Raw genomic sequence first — 23,380 nt, 5'->3', positions numbered from 1 at the left:
TCGTTCCCTGTGCACTGCTGAGGCCCCTTCACTCCGGTGTCTCCTAGGGAGCAAACCCAGAGCATTGTTATGGGAATCCTCTGTGATTAGATCATTGTGTGCTCTCTCACTTCTCCTCTCTCCACCCGTTCCCTCAGTCTCTCTCTTCAGAGACGGACTCTGTGTGCATGTATATTTCATGAATGTTGGTAGGGCGTGTAAGAATCGCTCTCGCTCATTATTCTGAAAGTGCTGTTTTTTTATTTATTTACTGTATCTATTCTCATTTTTTGACTGCTGTTTTTGCAGGTTGTGAGAGAAGCCTGATGTTGCATGTGTGATATGCTCTGCCCGGCGTGAGAACCAGAAAGCCTGTCTCCTCCTCCTCCTCCTCCTCTTCTTCATCTCCTTTGGTGGTCGTACTGTATCCGGACAGCCCTTGTTTCATTCAGAGTGGAGGCGACTGAGACGGTGGACGGTTTTATGGCACTTCTTTGAAGAGATTGAGCAAGTGAGGAGAGAATAACCGGAGTGTTGCCGATGCTTATGGCGGCAGGGCAGGATTGACGCGGAAAACGCATTGGCTTACTTTCAGTTCTGTTGTTGATCGTTCTTCCATCCAGTCAGAGATGGGCATGCTGGGGTGCGGCGTATTCGTGCTTGCGCTCTTCTTTCAGTGCCACAGCCACAGTATCCTAAACCCCATGGACAGGTTCAAGAGGTGAGGCAATTAATTTCCTTTAAATCGGCATGAAACAAAAGTTCAATCTGTTTTCCAAATGCATGTTATTGTGAACATTTCATCCAAGCATGTTTAATTTTTCACGTTTTGACCTTGTAACGTTTCATCAAAATGTCATCTTCCGGTGAAAACGACTGACTCGTCTCTGGTGACGTGTGTAAGACTTCTCCAATGGTTTAGTACAAGATCACATTGAGTTTTTACTGCCACTCCCACATCTCTACATCCAAACGACAACTGATGCATGAACCAAGTCCCCGCCATACATGTTTTCTTTTCCAATAATCTGTCACTTGGATGTATGTCACAATGCAGAAGAAATCGATAAGTGTTGTTAATTTTAGTAAATTGATATCTTTACATTTATGCATTTGGCAGACGCTTTTATCCAAAGCGACTTACATTGCATTTCAAGGTACACATTTACATTCTTATCAGTTCTTGCTTTCCCTGGGAATCGAACCCATGATCTTGGCGTTGCAAGCGCCATCGCTCTACTGTTTGAGCTACAGGAATATCTAAGCTCAGATTCGTCTCTGCTCAAAATAGTAATAGCAACCACATAGCAATGCACACTGAAGTTGTTGTTGTTGTTGTTGTTGTTGATAGGTTTCAGGAACATGCCTGGTCAGACCCCAATGACTGCTCGAGGACCAGGCAGCCTTTTGTCCTGTCCAATCCGTACAATTTTTCACTCGATATTCGCATACCAGGAGTAATTCCAGCAGAGGTAAGAGTTCTGTACATCATCTTTGTTTTTTGCACATTTCTTTAAAGGTCATGAAACCCACTGTTTCATCTCTGGTTAGTTCTCACCAGTTTTTAAAAATGCTAAAAGTGAAGTGGACGGGGGAGGGGGGAGGGGGGAGGGGGGAGACAGACAACACAGCGGCTCCTGATCAAGGCAGATATATTACTCTGTCAATGAGTTCAAGTTTCCCACAAAAAACACTGCAGTTCATCATTACATTAATCAAAATTAGCAAATATATTATGATTCTGTAAGCTCATTGTACAATACACAAAGACACACACATACTGTGATAGCTGTAATTTAATGCACAAATTTGCATTTGTGCTCTGTATCAAACGCATATATTCACGCCGTTGCATTTTGAAGCATCTGTCAGGAAAGTCTCATGAATAATTATGAGACACCGATGAGTCATAGATGTACAGTAGGCTCTGTTTACACCTGCTATTAAGATGTGTTTTGTTCGATCTGATCACACGTAGATGCCTCTAATACAGGCGTAAACAGGATCTAAAACATTTTGAACTGGTCCGCTTTAGACCGCCCACTGACCTTATGTGTAAACATTATGGGAAGCTCACCAGCCAGATGGGATTTAGGCCTAAACTTTGTCGACTGAAGACTCAAGTTTTGTTTGAAGATGAAAAATGTATCAAGCACAATGTTCTCTCACCATTCCTGATTTCTAACACACACTCGCAGCGTTTGCCGTGATCTAGCGGTTATCAGTGCAGAAACTAAAGCTCATGCTCTCCGTGTGTGTGTGTCCGTCATCTCCGGTCGCGTTCATGTGTGAATTGCACGAGCTTATTTTGTTAATTAAATCGAATGTTTTGACGATCTGTGCCGTAGGTATAATTACGATTTTAAATCCAGAAGACAAAAATAGTGCAAAAAAACATAAAAAGATCAATTTCCCCTTAAAAAGCAGACAAGTATGGTCTCTAAAGGCACATGTTGTATTTGATCTTTAATGGCCTCCAGATGATTCATTATCTCTTGGTACTAACAGTTTTTCTGCATGGCTAGGACTGTGTCTCCTCACACTTTGTAATGAATAGAGCTGTACTCATTTCTGCAGATTTAAGCTACGTTTTTTTTTTTTGTATGTCTGATGATGCTGAGTGCACTGAGTCTGGAGGAAGAGAGGATGTGTTAAATAAAGATCATATTACAGTGTTACAAGCAAGCCTACCTCAAAATGGTTGAAAAACAAGAAAATGAAAGCTTTGGAATGGCCTATAAATTTGTGTATACATATATATATATATATATATATATATATATATATATATATATATATATATATATACTGTATGTGTATATATATATACTGCATGTATATATATATATATATATATATATATATATATATATATATATATATATATACATATATATATATATATATATATATATATATATATATATATATATATATATATATATATATATATATACACAGATTATTTATATATAAAATAATGAACCCAATTAATGCAGCTTATATAATACTATGCATACAAACGCACAGTTTAAGCAATAGCAGTATTTATAATATAGATCACCTGAATCTTGTCCCACATTTGGAAAAAATATGCATTATGTAAATATAAACTTTTTTAACATTACTATACTATATAGTTGTATATAAGAATTCTTAGACAATCTTTAAATGTTTAATCCAGTGTTATATGAAGTGTGTATAAATAATCCAGTGTTGAATGAAATGTCTCAGCTTTTGACCATTTAGTTAATAACACGTACAATGTTATGAAGTTACGTGATGCCAATTGCATGTTGTGTAAAATTGTGTACAGTAAGTCAATATTTTGCAATAAGCTATATGGTTGTAAGGCCAGATGATGACTGTTCCTAAACATTTTTTGGAGACACACACTGTAGATATTGCTTAACATCCAATGGGAAATGATTATATGACATTTCCTTAATGATATTTACTATGACAACATCGCCCAGAATGCATTTTGTATACATGGCCTGCAATGAATCTGTGTATGTATGGTAGAAACGGTCTAATACGTGTTTGTTTCTTAACAGTCTGACAGCTACTTCTGTATGGCTGTTCCCGTCCCAACGTCCCGGGAAGCCTATATAGGTGAGTAGATCAACAGTTCTAGATCCAGGCACAAACATGAGAGAACAAGAACTAAGACTCACCACATGAACCGTCTACAAATAGACCAGACTTGAGACCGAACTAGGAAGTTATGAGTTCTTAAATACACAATGAATGAAACCTGCCACCATTATTTTTATGAGTGCATATGCACTGTCTTGTTTGGACAAGGAGTGGATATGAATTCACTCCAAGCATTACCCCAACCTGCATATCATAAGCTTGAATGTTAGTTGTTATCTGTGATCTCGATGATGATATGAATGTTTAATCTGGTCAGGCTTTAAAGATATAATCTTGTTCAGGTCAGTCTCTCCAGTTTAATGTTCAGATGAGACTCACTGAGTCTCAGTGTCCTGCTGTGTGCGTAAGCAGATCTTTACACAAGTCATCCGGGCCAGTAAATCCCATGATACTGAGTAATGACAGGCTGTTCGTGTCCGTTGAATTCACCACCACAGTGCAACCTCAACACTCACTGCCATGTTGAAGACCTTTGGTCTTCTTGTACAGTTCATCATTTACTGTATGGGTGGTGATGGTTTATTCAGGCTTTAGAGACAATCTGATATTCTTTTGTATACTCTTATCTGAATACTTTTGTAACATATTAATAATTGTAGTGGGGGAAGCAATGGACCGATTAAACCGGTATGAATTTGTCAGCCAGTACAAGACATTCATTTTTGTTACTTTCACAGTCGCCAGTCGTTCCTGCAGCTCTGAATCTCCATCGCTTTGGCAAATGTAAAATGAATGTGAGATTGCAGTCTGTATTGAATGCTTGAGATAACAAGACAACGGACGTCTGTCTATAAAACGGTCCTGTCCATGCGAGCTAATCCAAACACACACAGTGAAAGAGGTGTAATCTGATTGATTGAAAATGGCTCTTTTGATGAATCATTCAGAAAGACTAAAAAAATCAGGAGTTACTGGTTTGAATTAGTGATGCAATATACATTATTTTTGATATACTGTATATACAGTACAGGCCAAAAGTTTGGAAACATTACTATTTTTTATGTTTTTGAAAGAAGTTTCTTCTGCTCATCAAGCCTGCATTTATTTGATAAAAAATACAGAATTTTTTTTTATATTGTGATATATTATTAGAATTTAAAATAATTGGTTTTCAATTTATTATACTTTAAATTATCATTTATTTATGTGATGTAAAGCTGAATTTTCAGGATCATTACTCCAGTCTATCACATGATCCTTTAGAAATCATCCTAATATTCTGATTTATTATGAGTGTTGGACACAGTTCTGCTGACTAATATATTTAATGAATAAAAGGCTAAAAAGAACTGCATTTATTCAAAATAAAAAAATATTTTCTAATAATATAAATCTTATTTACTATCACTTTTTATCAATTTAACACATCCTTGCTGAATAAAAATATTGATTTATTTCAAAAAAAGAAAGGAAAAAAATGACTGACCAGTAGTGGATATTGTTGTTACAAAAGATTTCTATTTTTAAAACATTTGCTTCTTTTTTTTTTCTTTTTTTTTTTTTATATATTTTTTTTATTCAAAGTATCCTAAAAAAAGTATCACAGGTTATGAAAAAATATTAAGCAGCAAAACTGTTTCCAACTTTGATAATGAATCATCATATTAGAATGATTTCTAAAGGATCATGTGATAGACGGGAGTAATGATGCTGAAAATTCAGCTTTGCATCACAGAAATAAATGATAATTTAAAGTATAATAAATTGAAAACCAATTATTTTAAATTGTAATAATATATCACAATATTTTTTAAAAAATCAGTATTTTTGATCAAATAAATGCAGGCTTGATGATCTGAAGAAACTTCTTTCAAAAATATTAAAAATAGTAATGTTTCCAGACTTTTGGCCTGTACTGTATGATCATTTTTGATATTATCGTTATCGACCCGATTTTGTCCAATATATTAAAGCCGATAAATAATGTATTATTTCCTTCAGCTGAGACACTTCAGATGCGCACTGTTCACCATGATGGGTTTCATTTGCTTGAAATATGATTAAAATCACTTCAAAAAAGGAAAATACAATTAAGTGCAACATGTGCTCTCATATAGACTACATACAATTATAATATGGACATCATAATTGTGTGCTTGGGATGGTGAGACTTTTGTTTTTGTAATCAGGCTCTCAAAAATTTGGATATAGATTTATCGGCCAATATATCGGTCATCGGCTTTCGAATACAAGGAGTCAGACGAATCGCTCAGTGAATGAACTCATTGAATCAGTCCGAGCGGTTACTGAATCAACATCTCACTTATTAAACTGTGTTTTATCATTACATTCAACCATACCCGTCTTGCAGTGAAGCAAGTTGAGGGATCGTGGAAATGAATGAATTGTAACTGTTGACTGGTTGTGTGGAACTGACTTGTTTTGAATCTGTAACTGTGCATTAATGTGTTGTGTTACTCTGTGGTGGTCTTCAGGGAAAGCAGGTCCACCCAGACTTCTGAGAGATACATTATGTGTGTCTTGCTATCGCCATCAATCAAACATCCCATCTATTATTCATAACCACAATAGAGAGAGAGAGAGAGAGCGAGAGAGGCCTTTCCTGAAGATATCCATCACTTTTAGGACAGCACATTGATGTTCACTGTGGTTTATGCCAGCTAGCAAACAGCACTCACCCGTTCAAACTCTTCACAGAGGATTCATGCTGTTTTTGAAGTTGTAAATAAAACAAAGATTATTGGAAAATTTGTACTTCAAAATGTCATGTTTAATTCATTGTATTACTTAATTATTTGTGAAATGCACCAGCGATTTCTGAGTAAACATTGAAGATTTCCCCAGTCTACAGTTCTCTGTGTTTGATCTAGGGCTCATATAGCTTGCGCCAGCTTTCATATCATCTTTCAAGATGCTCACCTTTCCATCTTCATTACTGACTTCAAGAACCTTTCTCTCCTCAGTGGACTTCGTTCCTCATGCCAGTATGGACACAGCCCACCACATGATTTTATATGGCTGCAAAACCCCTTACGCCACTCAAGGATACTGGTGAGTGTGTCTCTGCTGGTTCATGAGGAAGTGTGTGTGTGATTTTTATTTTTAGCCTAGTTTTTTCTTTGATGTTTCCATACTTTATTTTGTCCCAGCTTAATCTGCAGACACAATTGTTAGTGTCACTGTAATAACATTGTCAAGCTGGTTGGGATGCTCAAACAAAATCTGCATATATGCTGTTTCACTACCGTTGAAATGCTGAATTTTTGTGTTTTTTTAAGAAATGAATACTTTTATTCAGCAATGACACATTAAATTGATCAAAAGTGACAGTATGGACTTTTACATTAATACAGAATTTTCTATTACAAATAAATGCTGAGCTTTCTATACATCAGATCATTTCTTTTCAAATATATTAAAATCTTGGCGAGCTCATGCATATTTTAATTCTGTTAAATAAGGTCAACAATTGCAGAAAGTGTTTCAGTTGTTTCCTGTTAAAGGCACTGAACTCCTCTCACTGTTTAAGTACATATCCAACTGTACATAATCCACCGACTGTTGAGTTCCTGAAGACTGTGAACAGTGTGGCCTTGTGGGACCTTCAAAACATCGATCTCTTTGTTTGAGCGTTTGACATGTTGACCTCCTGATTCAGACTGATTTTAACAGGTCCTGTTTGTCTGGGAACAAATGTGGGAGTGTTTGGGAAACAATTCATATTCTTGCTTTTCTGTTTTGGTGATGCTAGTGGCACAAGAAACATTACCATATTAATGAGTCTCTGTTCCAGCACACGTGTATATAACAGCCTCACCTCCGTGTAGAAACGTGATTTAGCCATTTCCTCAAATGCGGACTTAAAAGAAGTGAATTCTTTCGGTGAACTAGTCATACGATTTTGAAAACAAGTCGAGCAAATGTCATTAAATCTCAAATCTCTGTAAGCCTGTAATGTAACGCTGCTGCATTATTACCACGATTAAACTGAATTCTTTGGGTAATATGTGCAACAACAGCACCTTACTCATTGTGATAAAGTGATAAAACGGCCTGTTACCGTGGCAACCGTGTGCACCTTGACGACGGTAGCATCTGAGAGATGACCTGAGGGAGGGGGGGGGGGGGATGGGGGGGCTCTCATCCTTTCTTCAGTTTCCATGAGCTTCGTGATTAGAAATCATTCACTTTAAAATGTCTCAATAAATATCACCTGATAAACAAACCTCAATACATGGCAACTCAAGAAATAATCTTTTTTTTATGCATGCTTTGATAAAGCTAAAATATATTTGAAATATACCGCATCTCTGCCTCATAACAACAATGGCTTGATTCCCCTGCCATCAGTTTTCCAGTAGCTTCTCTCTGTATTGTAAAGCATTCATCATGCAGATGCTGCAGGGAGCTTCTCGTGGTGTTTGATCTCAGGCTTCTGAAGCTCAGCATGGAAATAGGCTAATTAATATGCCAAACCAGCAAATGTCTAGAAATAGGTCATTTTGAAGACAGTATGAGTCATGTGCCGCCTCAGTGCTGTGGGACCATGGGTTGTCGGGTCGCTGGGTCGTTTATGAGGGGGGAAATATTTGGATACATCTTCAAAACTAGTCAATAGAGGTTTTTACGAGGTGTATAAATCATCAGATCTGATTAGGGCTTCAGCATATTTATGTCAGGCAGAAATGAGAAGTTTTCAGAACTGAATGTTGAATATGTAGATAACATTAAATATCCACACGACCACACCCACATTAAAATTACAGACTTTAAACTTCAAGCTTTCGACCACATAGAACCTATAGTAAGTACGGTATTGTAATTTTTTTAAAAAAAAATTTATATTTGTTTCTTTTTCAAGTAAAAACAATCCATCTCCATTTACCGCCAAGAGGATTATGGATGAAATACATATCTTTATATGTCTGCAAACGTTAGATCTGATCTGATCTGTGCTGACTTATAAAGAACAAATAAAGAACACATATACATATATATGTGTGTGTGTGTGTGTGTGTGTGTGTGTGTGTGTGTGTGTGTGTAAGTGTAATTATTTCATAAAATCTTATAATAAAAAATGTCTATGATTTTATGAAATAATTAACACACACACACACACACACACACACACGTATATGCGTTCTTTATTTGTTAAAGGTGTAACATCTTAAAGGGATAATCCACCCAAAAATGCAAATGTTGTCATTTACTCGCCCTAGAGTTGCTCCAAACCTGTACGAGTTTCTCTCTTCTGTTGAAAACAAAAGAAGATATTTTGAAGAATATGGGGAACCAAACAGACCCACTGACTCCCATAGTATGGAATAAAATACTAGTTAAAGTTGTCCATCAACTGTTTGATTACCAACATCCTTCAAAACATCTTCTTTAGTGTTCAGGAGAAGACAGAAACTCGTACAGGTTTGGAGCAACTTGAGGGTGAGTAAATGATGACAACATTTACATTTTTGGGTTCACTATCTCTTTAATAAGTAATAATCTCTTTTATAATTTCCTATAATTTGTGCTGCTCGGTGGATTTGCCAATAAACACTATGGCTGAAAACATGCATCTGTGTGCTTGATGATAGTTTTGTTTAAGCATATCAACCAGTCTGACATTATCGGCTCAACCAATGGCACTGGAGTTTGAGGCGGGGTTATTTGCTTGCATTTTCTCACTTAACATTTTTTATTTTCACTAAAATTTGTTTAAATATAACAAAATTCGAACTTTACCTCTGTGAATGGATGTGTTAAATGAGTAATAATGCTAAGCTGGAGGATCATTTCTGATGTTTTATTGTTGTTGGTTTGCTCAGGGATTGTGGGAGAGAGCTGGGGACCTGTCGGGATCAGGCCAAGATCATGTATGCCTGGGCCAGGAATGCTCCTCCAACCAAACTACCCAAAGGTGCTCACCGTCCTCTTCATCATCCCTCCTCTTCTCTCGGTCTCAAAGCAGCCAGTAGAACCTATAAGTGACCATGATGAGTAAATGCACCTTTCTGAAAAATAATAAAAGCATCTCTGAAGTGTCATCTTATTTTGCAGATGTTGGCTTTAAAGTTGGAGGAGACACCAGAATCAACTACTTCGTGCTGCAAATACATTATGGTGACGTCAACAATTTCCGAGGTAAGCACAGCGATACAGCAGATCCAGAGATAACGCAACAGTATTGTGACATCAGCATGTTTTGTCCGCTCCATCCACCACACTTGACATGCTGATCAGACGAGTTACTATGATAAGTTAAAAGAATAGTACACCGAAAAATTTTTTTTGCCACAATTTATTTTATATCTCATTTTGGCAATAGTCTGTATGCACCGAGATGCCTGTCAATCACTGCTAGTACTGGTTTAAGCAGCCCTGCCCATTGAAAACTGTAGTATTATGGCTGTGACGGTGATGAAAAGCAGCGTTTCTGTGTCTTGAGATGTGACTAATGTGTTTATCTTGTCTTGATTGTAGATCATCATAGAGACTGCTCAGGACTCACTTTAAGAATGACTTCCAAACCGTAAGTTATTGCCACTAGATTTTAACATAACTGTGACTTGTCATTCATAAGACAGATTTGTTGCTCTCCCAAACATTTTGTCATCGTTTATTCACCTTCATGTTGTTCCAAACCTGTTTTTGAATTGAACTGCAAAATGAGATTTGAGATCTACATCAGAAAGGGAAGATTATCAGTTAATTATGAAGAAATGGACTACTTTTTTTTAAATAATTTTTGAGCTTGGGAACAAATCACCATCCATTACGATTTTGTATTTTTATTTATTTATTTATTTATATGGGGACCCCCCCCCATACAGGTACAGATTTGTAATGTGCCAATAAATAGTTTGAGTTTAAATTTGAGCAGCTGTTAAATTCTCTATTTAAACCTTGAAACACAGGAAAAAGCATATATTCAAGCTTTCAGAGAGTCTGTGGGTTAGTTATAACTGTTTGGATAAGCAATTTTACAAAGAAAGATACAAAAGTACAGTAAAACATTGTTTCTCAATGCACTTTGTATAATGTTAATGAAATTATCTCGTGCAACAGTGTTCCAGACTGCATCAGAGTGGTTCACAATCAACGAATGCCGCACATTTATGCCGAGCGATTGCTTATGAACTCATTTGATGAATTATGAAAATGTCTACTTTATGGTCTATTGTAATATGTTTTAGACGGCTGTAAGAATGCATATTTTATCTCCCTCATCTGACTTTGAAGGATCAGCCTGCAATAGTATAGACATTTCAAAATAAGAGTCCCTGTGTATTTCAGGCTTGTTTATAATTAAAACTCACACAATATGTGTACCTTTTTTTTTTTTTTCTCTGGCCATTATTGGTATTTTGGTTACATAGTAAACTGTGTTTAATTTAAATTAATTTCCATTTAATTCATATTAAACTAGTGTAGTTTCTGGCTGGGTTGCTCCCCCACAGGAAGAAAAGATGAAGAACATTATTTTATGCATATTATTCAATATATAGATTTTACAAATATCAAAGGTTATTATAATTTGCTAAAACCATTAAAAGAAAAATCTTCAAAAAGCAGCAACTACACTATTTTGGGCCTGTGGCAGTTAGAAAGACAAAGACTACTAACTTTAGCTAAGGTAAGCGGACACATTCTGTATGCGTTTACTCAGCTGATATGAGTATTCAAAGATATTTCAAGGAAATGGGGAAAGGGAGAACAGCTCCACAGGAACCTTTGCCAACGTTAGCGTTTAGCCTGAAATGGCAATAAATAAATACAAAAGCCTTAATTATTATGTGTCTCACTTAATTTGACGTGGAATTACAATAGCAGTCAACAATGAAACGAAACGCAGAGAAAATCTAAGATTCAAACTTGTTCTCAGTTGCAGTTGGCCAGTGACTCGCTGGCATGAGTAGTGAGAGTGCTGAGGGAGAGGCATGTTTAAAACCAGCAGAACCGGCTGTCAGTGTGGCACAGGAGGGTCAGGTGATCAAGATACAAGTGTCCCAATCACAGAGAGAGACACTGTATGAGAAAGCAGGAGGAACTCCTCCATTTAATGCTGTAATACCAATGCATAATAATACATAATGTTATGTAATCAAAATTAATTTCATTAAATGCAATTATTGTTAAAAGTCACACATTATTTGTTGTTTGTCACATGTAGTAGACCATTTTTGTGTCGTGGGTAATAGGAGGATTTTGATGATAGTCTATCATGTTGGAAACAGTTTTGTAAATCGACCTGAACCCAATAAACAGAAAATAGATATGTGAACACCCACTACTAAGACATCATTTGTGGTTGCACCTGTATCGAGATGAGCTTTGTCTTCATCGGGCTCGACACTATATCTAAAAGTCAAATGTTAAGAAAGTAGTTCTACACACAAGAGCGATTTTTAGGAGAAAAACTCCCATCTTTATCCATCTTGAGACGTGGATAAAATTGACTCCTAACAGTAGAATTACTGGAAAAACAATGTCCTTCAGGTGTACATTATTTTTCAATAATAAGTGTGCTGTCATCAGTTATTCCTTACTTAATCATATAGCTGTCAAGTTAGCTGAAATCCCTTGAAGTGTGATGGATGTTGTGTCCTCTGTGCAGACAGCCCTTTATTGCTGGCATGTATCTGATGATGTCTTTGGACACTGTCATTCCTCCAGGGAAGAAAGGTATTCCAACTTTTTGCTTTACCTCGAATATTGTGATCAGTTTATCAATGCTTGTCACCTTATAAACGTATGTTATGTTATTTTTTGACGTCTGATGTTTTTTATGTTTGCAGTTACCAATGCAGACATCGCTTGCACTTACACATCTTTCCCGATGTATCCGTTTGCCTTCAGGACACACACACACAGCCTTGGTGAGATACTGCATTTTTTATGCATTTACTTGTTATATCTACTAAGTTCATTGTGAATTCTCTTTTTACTTTTTATGGTAATAGGAAACATGTTGCATGTCTTGTGCTTCAGGTAAAGTTGTGAGTGGGTACAGGGTTCGCAATGGACAGTGGACTGAGATCGGGCGCCAGTCTCCACTGTTGCCACAGGTACGTTTAACAAGTCCTCTCTGCTTGGTCGAGCATGATGGGTTATTATGATGGGTTACTCTGTGGCACCTAGAGAGGGAAGTTAATGCGTCATGTTTCACTGATAAGGGTTGTCAGTCATGTTAATGAGTTTGCAGATTTGTTTATGTTAAAGGTATAGTTCGCTCAAAATTTATATTCTGCGCTCAGACTTTCGTTTATCTTCGAAACACAAATATAGATACAGTTGTGGTCAGAATTATTGTCACCCCTGGTAAATATGATCAAAGATGGATATAAAAATAAATCTGCATTGTTTATCCTTTTGATAAAAAAAAAAAAAAAAAAGTCAAATTATGTGAAAGTGGGGGGTAAATCATATTATGAAATAAATGGTTTTCTCCAAAACACATTGGCCATAATTATTTGCCCCCTTTTATTAAATACTTTTTTAACCTCCTTTTGACAAGATAACAGAGTCTTCTCCTGTAATGCCTGATGAGTTTGGAGAACAGCTGACGAGAGATCAGAGATCATTCCTCCATACAGAATCTCTCCAGATCCTGCAGATTCACAAGTTCATGTTGGTGCTTCTCCTCTTCAGTTCAGCCACTCCTCCTCTATAGGGTTCAGGTCAGCCCACTCCTCCTCTATAGGGTTCAGGTCAGCCCACTCCTCCTATATAGGGGTGGTGGCGCAATGGATAAGACACATGCCTTTGGTGTGAGAGACCCGGGTTCGAATCCACTGTGAGACACCAATGTGTCCCTGAGCAAGACACTTAACCCCTAGTTGCTCCAGAGGCGTGCGACCTCTGACATATATAGCAATTGTAAGTCGCTTTGGATAGAAGCGTCAGCTAAATGAATAAATGTAAATGTAAATGTATATAGGGTTCAGGTCAGCCCGCTCCTCCTATATAGGGTTCAGGTCAGCCCACTCCTCCTCTATAGGGTTCAGGTCAGCCCACTCCTCCTCTATAGTGTTCAGGTCAGCCCACTCCTCCTCTATAGTGTTCAGGTCAGCCCACTCCTCCTCTATAGGGTTCAGGTCAGCCCACTCCTCCTCTATAGTGTTCAGGTCAGCCCACTCCTCCTATATAGGGTTCAGGTCAGCCCGCTCCTCCTATATAGGGTTCAGGTCAGCCCACTCCTCCTCTATAGGGTTCAGTTCAGCCACTCCTCCTCTTTAGGGTTCAGGTCAGCCCACTCCTCCTCTATAGGGTTCAGTTCAGCCACTCCTCCTCTATAGGGTTCAGGTCAGCCCACTCCTCCTCTATAGGGTTCAGGTCAGCCCGCTCCTCCTATATAGGGTTCAGTTCAGCCACTCCTCCTCTATAGGGTTCAGGTCAGCCCACTCCTCCTCTATAGGGTTCAGGTCAGCCCACTCCTCCTCTATAGGGTTCAGTTCAGCCACTCCTCCTCTATAGGGTTCAGGTCAGCCCACTCCTCCTCTATAGGGTTCAGGTCAGCCCACTCCTCCTCTATAGGGTTCAGGTCAGCCCACTCCTCCTCTATAGGGTTCAGTTCAGCCCACTCCTCCTCTATAGGGTTCAGGTCAGCCCACTCCTCCTCTATAGGGTTCAGGTCAGCCCACTCCTCCTCTATAGGGTTCAGGTCAGCCCACTCCTCCTCTATAGGGTTCAGTTCAGCCACTCCTCCTCTATAGGGTTCAGGTCAGCCCACTCCTCCTCTATAGGGTTCAGTTCAGCCACTCCTCCTCTATAGGGTTCAGGTCAGCCCACTCCTCCTCTATAGGGTTCAGGTCAGCCCACTCCTCCTCTATAGGGTTCAGTTCAGCCACTCCTCCTCTATAGGGTTCAGGTCAGCCCACTCCTCCTCTATAGGGTTCAGTTCAGCCACTCCTCCTCTATAGGGTTCAGGTCAGCCCACTCCTCCTCTATAGGGTTCAGTTCAGCCACTCCTCCTCTATAGGGTTCAGGTCAGCCCACTCCTCCTCTATAGGGTTCAGGTCAGCCCACTCCTCCTCTATAGGGTTCAGTTCAGCCACTCCTCCTCTATAGGGTTCAGGTCAGCCCACTCCTCCTCTATAGGGTTCAGGTCAGCCCACTCCTCCTCTATAGGGTTCAGGTCACTCCTCCTCTATAGGGTTCAGGTCAGCCCACTCCTCCTCTATAGGGTTCAGTTCAGCCACTCCTCCTCTATAGGGTTCAGGTCAGCCCACTCCTCCTCTATAGGGTTCAGTTCAGCCACTCCTCCTCTATAGGGTTCAGGTCAGCCACTCCTCCTCTATAGGGTTCAGGTCAGCCCACTCCTCCTCTATAGGGTTCAGGTCAGCCCACTCCTCCTCTATAGGGTTCAGCTCAGGGACAGGGACGGTCATGGCAGAAGCTGCATTTTCTGCTCAGTTACACATTTCTGTGTTGATTTTGATGTTTGTTTCGGATCATTGTCCTGATGGAAGATCCAACCACGGCCCATTATAAGATTTCTAGCAGAAGCCGTCAGTTTTTTTTTTTTTTTTTTTTTTTTATCTGTTGGTATTTGCTAGAATCCATGATACCGTGTATCTCAACAAGATGTCCAGGACCATGTCCAGTCCACAACATTAAAGATCCAGGCAGTGGTATATTTAACCGTGGGCATGGGGCACTTTTTGGTGTATCTGGTGTGTCATCTGACCACTGAAACCAGTCCCGTTTAAAGTTCCAGTCGTGTCTGACAACTGAATATGCTGGAGTTTGTTCTTGGATGAGCCCAGAGGATTTTTCTTGAAACCCTCCCAAACAACATGTGGTGATGTAGGGGTTGTTTGATTTTTTTTTAATATTAAATTTTTTTTTAAGACCTCCAAGGCTCAACTAATCTCAGCAATTTTCCATCTGTGATCCACTCAAACTCTCCTCCTCACCATGATATAGACACACGTCCTCTTCCAGGAAGATTCGTAACATCTTAATTGGAACTTCTTAATTATTGCCCTGAGGCTGGAAATGGGAATTTTCAATGCTTTAGCTATTATTTAGCAACAATCTTTTGCTGCACATCAGAACTATATTCTGTGGTTTTCCTCATTGTGATGGATGATTCAGAGAATTTGGCCGTTGTGTGTTTATACTTCTGTGAAACAAGAAGTCATACAGTAGCTGGACAATGTCATGTTCCTGTTCACCCTGGTGTGCTAAAAAATTTAAATATTAATGGGAATAAACTTCAGAGATATTTTACTCATAAGATTTTCTAGGGGTGCCAGTAATTGTGCCACAATGCCCCCCCCTTTATTCTTTTACTTCAATGAAAGGTTAGATTTTTACGAATTTTTGAATGAAAGATTGAAAGGATAAACAATGCAGATTTATTTTCACAGCCGTCTCTGATCATTTACCAGGAGTGCCAATAATTCTGGCCACAACTGTATTTCTCGTCAAGCAAACACATTTGAGCTTCCGTTTACCATATAATGTGTGTTGTCCAATGTTTATTTGAGAATAAAAGCCTAAATTAAACTTGTCCGTCAAGCGATCGTGTCTCTTAAGAAGCCTTGGATTATGTTTACAGTTTATTTTATAACTTTTTGAGGCTTTTTTTGGTGTGAATGACTTTCATTTGAAGGGACAGAAATATAAAACATTTTTGGCTGAACTAACTCTTTCATTTGATTTCTCCTCCCTGAACTTAAACTTCAGGCTTTTTATCCAGCCACCAATACCATTGACGTAAAAAATGGAGACATCCTAGCGGCCCGATGTATGTTCACAGGAGAAGGAAGAACCACTAATACCGAAATCGGGTAAGTTCTTGCCGACTAAGTTGTTTTATTTAGACTCTAACTGCTTTCTAAAACTTAATAACATTGTTTAAAATGTATAATTGACGTCAGATTTTCTGTAAGAGATTTCATCTTTTATTTTTCATTCCTATGTAGAGTTACAGTGGCAGTAAGTGTGCTAGATGAGTGATGACGGTGTGCATGCTGGTGACGTTTCCACCGTCTTCCTTTCACTCTGTTTGCATGGTGTTGATTCCTGTCGCTGTGTCTCTGACCACCTGTCTTACTACTGTACGTCTATCTGACAAAGTGACACATGGTGCGACAGGTGGTGGCTGTGTGTGTGTGTGTGTGTGTGTGTGTGTGTGTGTGTGTGTGTGTGTGTGTGTGTGTGTGAGAGTGATGAAACACACTGCATAGGTCAGCTCGTCGAAGTGTGTGTGTTTCATCATATCCCGATTGAGCGTGACTCCTCGGACGTGTGTTTGCCTGTGCCCTGCCATTCCTGTTACCATGGTGACAGAGCGAGCACACAATAGTGCATTGACGCATCTCCCGGGAAGCCCACACACCCGACTCAAGGCCACACGATAAGATGATTGTTGACTTAAAGTCAGGTCTTTGTCAGCTGCCCGCGTAGGCCAGAAGCATGTGCACACAAGCACACAGACATGAATACATTACAGGCCTCGTTATACATACAATTTTGTGAAAAAGTATGTGCACCCCATGAGAAGTGTAATTAGGAGTCCAAGCAACCAAAAATCGTATTAAACCTGTTAAATTATAGAACCTTGTTATGGTAGAAATAATAAGGTGTGTCTTGTTTAATCTAGTGTTATATTATTCAACAAAATATCAGATTTCACTAAACTCGATGTGATTCTGAGGTGCAGTGTAAAACTTGGTGTAGATCTGACAGTCGGTGGTGCGATAACTGTGGGAAACATCAGAAATGCATTAGTCTTAGTCTTGAAGTTGGCTTGAAATGGAAGTTGTGACCTTTACTTGTGTTTATTGAAGAATTTCTGAGTGAAATGGCTTCTCGAACAGGCAAAAGAAATCGGGCAGGGCTTAATTGTATCCATTGGTTGTTGGCAGGATTGTGAAAAGTAAGAGTTATATACTGAAGCGGAAGCAGAATGTGAATGGCTGAACTGTGTGATGACATTTTGATTAAAGATTAAGAAATAATATATATATATATATATATATATATATATATATATATATATAAGGGTCAAATGTTTGGAAACTATTATTTTTAATGTTTTTGAAGGAAATCTGCTCAAAGCTGCATTTATTTGATCAAAAATACAGAAAAAATTATAATATTGTGAAATATTTTAATATACTTTAAAACGTAATTTATTCCTGTGATCAAAGCTGAATTTTCAGCATTATTACTCCAGTCTTCATTGTCACATTATCCTTCAGAAATCATTCTTATATGATGATTTATTATTTGTGCTTCTTAATATTTTTTTGGAACATGTGATACTTTTGCCAAGATTCATTGATGAACAAAAAGTTAAAAAGAACAGCATTTATTCAAAATAGAAATCTTTTCTAACAATCTAAATCTTAAATATCACCTTTTATGAATTGAACACATCCTTGCTAAATAAAAGTATGAATTTCTTTCAACAAAAAAAAGAAAGAAAAAACTTACTGACCCCAAACTTTTGAACTGTAGTGTATGTTACAAAAGATTTCTATTTTGAAATAAATGCTGAAATAAAAGTATTTTTTTCTTTAAGTATCACAGGTTATAAAAAAAAATATTAAGCAGCACAACTGTTTCCTATATATATATATATATATACATACACATATACACACACACACACACACACACACACAAAAATGGCGTAACAGTTGACTTTTTTCTTTATTTAGGAGTACATCTGAAAACAAAAGCTAAAATATATAGCTGTGATATCCCGTTAAAGTTGCACTATGCAGGATTTTCGCAAAAAATAAAGTACAGACAGAGTCATAGAAACATAACCCCTCTCAATCAGGACTTGTGATGCACTGGAAGTGTGTGGTGGTGTTTGTGTGTACAGAGACACTGTCCTCTGCTTGTCTGTGTTTTGCAGTGCTCGGGATGTTTCTGGGCTGCTTCCTTTGGCCAGTGAGTGTGTCGTCTGTGTCTGAAGCTCGGGAAGCTCTGCTACATTCTCCTGTCTCGGCACAAACCAATTCGATAATGTTGCTATTCCCTTATTGACAGCACTCTTTAACACATCAGATTACTATGTTTTTATGATGACACGTAATTGTTGTTTATTAGTGAGCTAGACAGAAGATCGCTAAACTCACTCGCAAATTACAGCCAGTCATCGATTATTAGCATAAGTGTTTGAAATAATGTTTGCAAAACACCTGACTGAGTCTGAAACTGCTCTTGAGATGCTGCCGCAGTGTTGTGGCACCTGATGTGATGTCACGGGAGAGGGGTGTGGCCTCCTGGTCAGGGGCGTGGCTTCTGGCAGTGTTGAGCCCGCCCCCGAGGAGAGGCCACGTTTGAATGTTGTTTTTACAAAGAGTAACTGAAAATCCTGCATAGTAAGTCCATCTTTATCCTATTAAGTCGTAAAAACAGCTTTTTTGAGAAATATCTTGCCATTTTACTGTATGTAGAGGGTTAGTGGACTGTGGGTGTCATTTGAGGCAAAGGCTACTGTAGTTCTGTTGGATATTTTCATACTAAAGCTCTGGAGCTGTATATGTGTTTTATGCTGGTAGTTTGTTCATGTCCCGTTGTTGTTTTCCTCACAGAGGCACCTCCAATGATGAGATGTGTAACTTCTACATCATGTACTACATGGACAACGTCCATGCTGTGCCTTACATGAACTGCGGAGATGGCGGCAGCAGTGAGCTTTTCCGAAACATCCCCTCTGAGGCCAATACTCCCATCCCGGTCAGGCCAGACCATATGATGTCCATGAAGCACGAGGCAGCTCCTCAGAAAGGTACCGTCCAAACACACACATTTCAAGATTTTGCACACGCAATAGTGTGAATAGGCAGCACGACCAAACTCTTGTATCATGGTATGATTGCATTATATTATATACACTACCGGTCAAAAGTTTTAAATCGGTAAGATTTTTAATGTTTCTAAAAGAAGTATCTTCTGCTCACCAAGGCTGCACTTATTTGATAAAAAAAATACAAACAAAAAGTAATATTGTGAAATATTATTACAATGTAAACAAGCTGTTTTCTGTGTGAATATATAGTTAAGCGTAATGTATTCCTGTGATCAAAGCTGAATTTTCAGCATCATTACTCCAGTCTTCAGTGTCACATGATCATTCAGAAATCATTCTAATATTATGATTTGATGCTCAAGAAACGTTTATGATTATCAATGTTGAAAATATTTTTTTTTACATTTTTATTTCATGATGCTATGATGAATAGAAAGTTCAAAAGAACAGCATTTATCTGAAGTCTAAAGCTTTTGTAACATTATACACTACCGTTCAAAAGTTTGGGGTCAGTAAGAATTTTAATTTTATTTTTGGGGGAAAGAAATAAAATAAATCAATACTGTTGAGTTAAACTGATCCAAAGTGACAGTAAAGACATTTATAATGTTAGAAAATATTCTATTTTAAATAAATGCTGTTCTTTTGAACTTTCTGTTCATCAAAGAATTTTGAAAGAAAATTGTACACAACATTGATAATAATAATGAATGTTTCTTGAGCATCAAATCATCATATTAGAATGATTTCTGAAGGATCATGTGACACTGAAGACTGGAGTAATGATGCTGAAAATTCAGCTTTGATCACAGGAATAAATTACAGTTTAAAATATATTAAAATAGAAAACAGTCATTTTAAATTGTCATAATATTTCACAATTTTAAATTTTTTTTATCAAATAAATGCAGCCTTGGTGAGCAGAAGATACTTCTTTTAAAACATAAAAAATCTTACCGATCTAAAACTTTTGACCAGTTTCTTTACATTATTAACCCTGAATATTTAGCAAATGAAATGTACTTAATTTGATTTGTTCTCTTCTATATATTCTCATTTTCTCATTTGTGTTTTGATTTGCACAGATGCTGTGGAGTCTCTGGAGCTGCAGCAGCCCAAGAGAAAAGAGGAAGTTCAGGATCAGGGTAAGATGTTTAAAAATCATTTCAAATTACAGACAGAGTCAAAACTAAGAGAGACTGTCCTGAAACACAGTCAGTGCTGGAATACCATTACAAATCTAATTTGACACACTGAAATGGCACTCTTTTACCGGAAAAAAACACACAATGGAATTTTAGTACAACTCCTCAATAGAGGCTCCGAGAATGGAAATGAGTGTCCGATAGGGGAGTCATCGTCATCCAAACGGAGCATGACTTTCTTTTTTCAGTGGGACATGAAAGTTGTTGTTTTGTTGCTTTTTTCCATACAGTGAAAGATGGAAAAAAGGATAAAAGCATCATAAAAACACTATGAAGGTTTCACAGTGAAGTTTACAAAAATGACAACAACACAATTTGCGAATAAAAAACGTAATACGAAATAATAATAATAAACATAATATATAAAAAAATTTTAAAAGTAATACAATAAACAAATGCTAAAAGCCTTCCGCTCTGACACAGCTCTCAAACTCATTTTATAATCTTATTTATTTGTCACTATGTTTTCAGTGCTCATTTCTTGGCCTGTTTATAGCTTAATAACATCCATTTCATTTTCTTTCTTTGCATGGAAAATGACTTTCTGCAAGATTTTTCCTTTTGTGTTCCATAAAAGAAAGGAAATCATGTTTCAAGTGGCATATGGCTTGATAAACTGTTAAACACATCATTCGATTCATTGGTGACGTGAAAATCTACTGTTGATGCGAATAGGCTGGAGGCTGTGCAAATGTAAGCTGTGTGCTTTGACATGTTTATGTTCTGGTTTATCAGAGATTAGTTTTAAAGACATCATGACATGAATGAAATTTTCTTTCATTTTCTTAATTGCTCAATGTTTTGATGATGAATGCACCACTGCACGACTGCCTTCACAACAACGTTTTTAACATTTTTGAGATTCTTTGGAGTTCAAATTTTTTAGATGATTCACTCACCAAAAAGCTGAGAGCTTGTATAATCCCAAAACTCCTTAAGAAAATTGGCAACACTTTACTGTAAGGACTCATTTATTAACATTAGTTAATTCATTGAATTGCATAAACTAACAATGAGTAATATATTTTTACAGCATTATTAACATTTTTAAATGTTAGTTAATACAAATGTTCATGTTAGTCCACAGTGCATTAACAAATTTGAACAGAACTTGATCTATGTGTATTAGTAAATGTTGAGATTAATATTAACTAAGATTAATAAAGGCTGTAGAAGTATTGTTCATTCTAAGATAACTAATGTTAAAAAATGAAGCCTCATTGTAAAAATGACTTGGTCTTTTGCATATCATGGTATTTTAATTGCTTTTTACAGAATAGATTTATAAATGTTATGTATTAGCATCTCCACGTGGAGCTCATTTACATAATGTAAAGCTCACAGTTAGAACCGTGACTGAATTATACCTTGCTTTCCAAACCACCTCTGAGATTTTGGCAATGTCCTGAATGCATAGATCCAAACATAATTGAAAAAGTTGCAACTGTCATGTATGCTTTCATTTAGACTAGCTGTTATTAAGCATAGCTGTTGTTAAGTACTTATTTCTCTGAATTAGTATGAATTGAATGTTTAGTATTGTATTCATTTTGTACAGGAGTGTGTGGAGAGTTGTCCTGCTTTGTTCCAGCCACTGTTGTGGTGTGGCCAGTCAATTACCTGGCTGCATCTGGAGGTTTATTTATAGCCACCCTGTTGTGAACCTCGGGATGAGAGTCGAGATGCGTAAAAGGCAGTTAGTTCATAAGAACCTGCATGTGGACCAATGAGAAGCCTTTTTTCAAGGCCTGGTAGAGGGGTCGTGTTTTTGCCCAGTAAGAGATGTCTAGCAGTTGTTTTAGCAGCCTTATCTGGTGGCACTGGGTATTTGTTTGTGTTAGTCCAAGATCCAATGGAAATCTATGAAATATTTCACCACTGTGACGGTCAGGGGAACGCTATTAAACAGGGTCCTGGATTGGTAGGTGGTAGAGGGTTGGGATGGTAGGGTCAGAAATTGGTGTAAACCACATGGATCCATCAGCGGTTCAGGCTGCTGGTGGTGTAATGGGGTGTGGGATATTTTCTTGGCACACTTCGGGCCTTTCAGTATCAATTGAGCATCATTTAAACACCACAGCCGTCCTGAGTATTGTTACTGACCGTGTCCATCGCTTATGACCACAGTGGACCATCTTCTGATGGCCTCTTCCAGCAGGATAACACCCCATGTCACAAAGCTCAAATCTTCTCAAACTGGTTTCTTGAACATGACAGTGAGTTAAATAAACTCAAATGATCTCCACAGTCTCCAGATCTCAATCTAATAGAGCAGCTTTGGGATGTGCTGGAACGGGAGATTCACATCATGGATGTGCAGCCGACAAATCTTCCGCAACTCTGATGAAATCATTGACCAAAAAATCCCTATGGAATCTTTCCAGCACCTCATTGAATCTTTGCCACGAAGAATTTGGGCAGTTCTGAAGGCAAATTGGGGCCCTCTTCTATGTAAAGCACTCTGAGTGCAGAGAAAAGCGCTATATAAATGTGGCGAATTATTATTAATTAGGACTGTCAACGTTAATGTGTTAACTAAAGCGATTAATTCAAAATCCTTGGGACATTAAATTAATTTAAAGCAATTAACGTAGTTTACGTCGCGCAGTTAGATGATCTTAGAGGTCCAGGTTGATTACATCAGAGAAGGCAGAGAGAACAGTGGCTCGCTTATTCAGTCCAGTGTCTACTAAGCTTTAAAACACGAGCGTTGTCATATTCTAAGATTTGTTTCTGAAGAGTGTCAGCCCTCAGGCATCATGCTGTGTGAAATACAGACTGAACGCAACGTCAAAACATCCCA

General features: G+C 37.8%; 1 protein-coding gene across 5 annotated transcripts in view; it reads left to right on the top strand.

Moving 5' to 3' along the window:
• pam (peptidylglycine alpha-amidating monooxygenase) overlaps positions 1–23,380 on the top strand; it is a 56,752-nt gene that overhangs the window by 13,590 nt on the left and 19,782 nt on the right. For all 5 annotated transcript variants that reach the window (XM_082156846.1, XM_082156845.1, XM_082156842.1 and 2 more), the window contains exons 2-14: positions 289–700; positions 1,331–1,451; positions 3,537–3,594; positions 6,564–6,651; positions 9,423–9,514; positions 9,655–9,738; positions 10,078–10,126; positions 12,212–12,279; positions 12,393–12,473; positions 12,586–12,662; positions 16,288–16,391; positions 19,155–19,351; positions 20,458–20,517. In XM_082156846.1, the coding sequence (XP_082012972.1) occupies positions 609–700; positions 1,331–1,451; positions 3,537–3,594; positions 6,564–6,651; positions 9,423–9,514; positions 9,655–9,738; positions 10,078–10,126; positions 12,212–12,279; positions 12,393–12,473; positions 12,586–12,662; positions 16,288–16,391; positions 19,155–19,351; positions 20,458–20,517 (1,171 nt within the window). In that variant the 5' untranslated portion in view covers positions 289–608. The remainder of the gene's footprint in view (positions 1–288; positions 701–1,330; positions 1,452–3,536; positions 3,595–6,563; positions 6,652–9,422; positions 9,515–9,654; positions 9,739–10,077; positions 10,127–12,211; positions 12,280–12,392; positions 12,474–12,585; positions 12,663–16,287; positions 16,392–19,154; positions 19,352–20,457; positions 20,518–23,380) is intronic.

This window comes from Leuciscus leuciscus, assembly GCF_965113295.1.
Source record: "Leuciscus leuciscus genome assembly, chromosome: 24".
Lineage (NCBI taxonomy): Eukaryota > Metazoa > Chordata > Actinopteri > Cypriniformes > Leuciscidae > Leuciscus > Leuciscus leuciscus.
The sequence above is the reverse complement of the archived record's forward strand: the minus strand, read 5'-3'. Positions and strand labels throughout refer to the sequence as shown.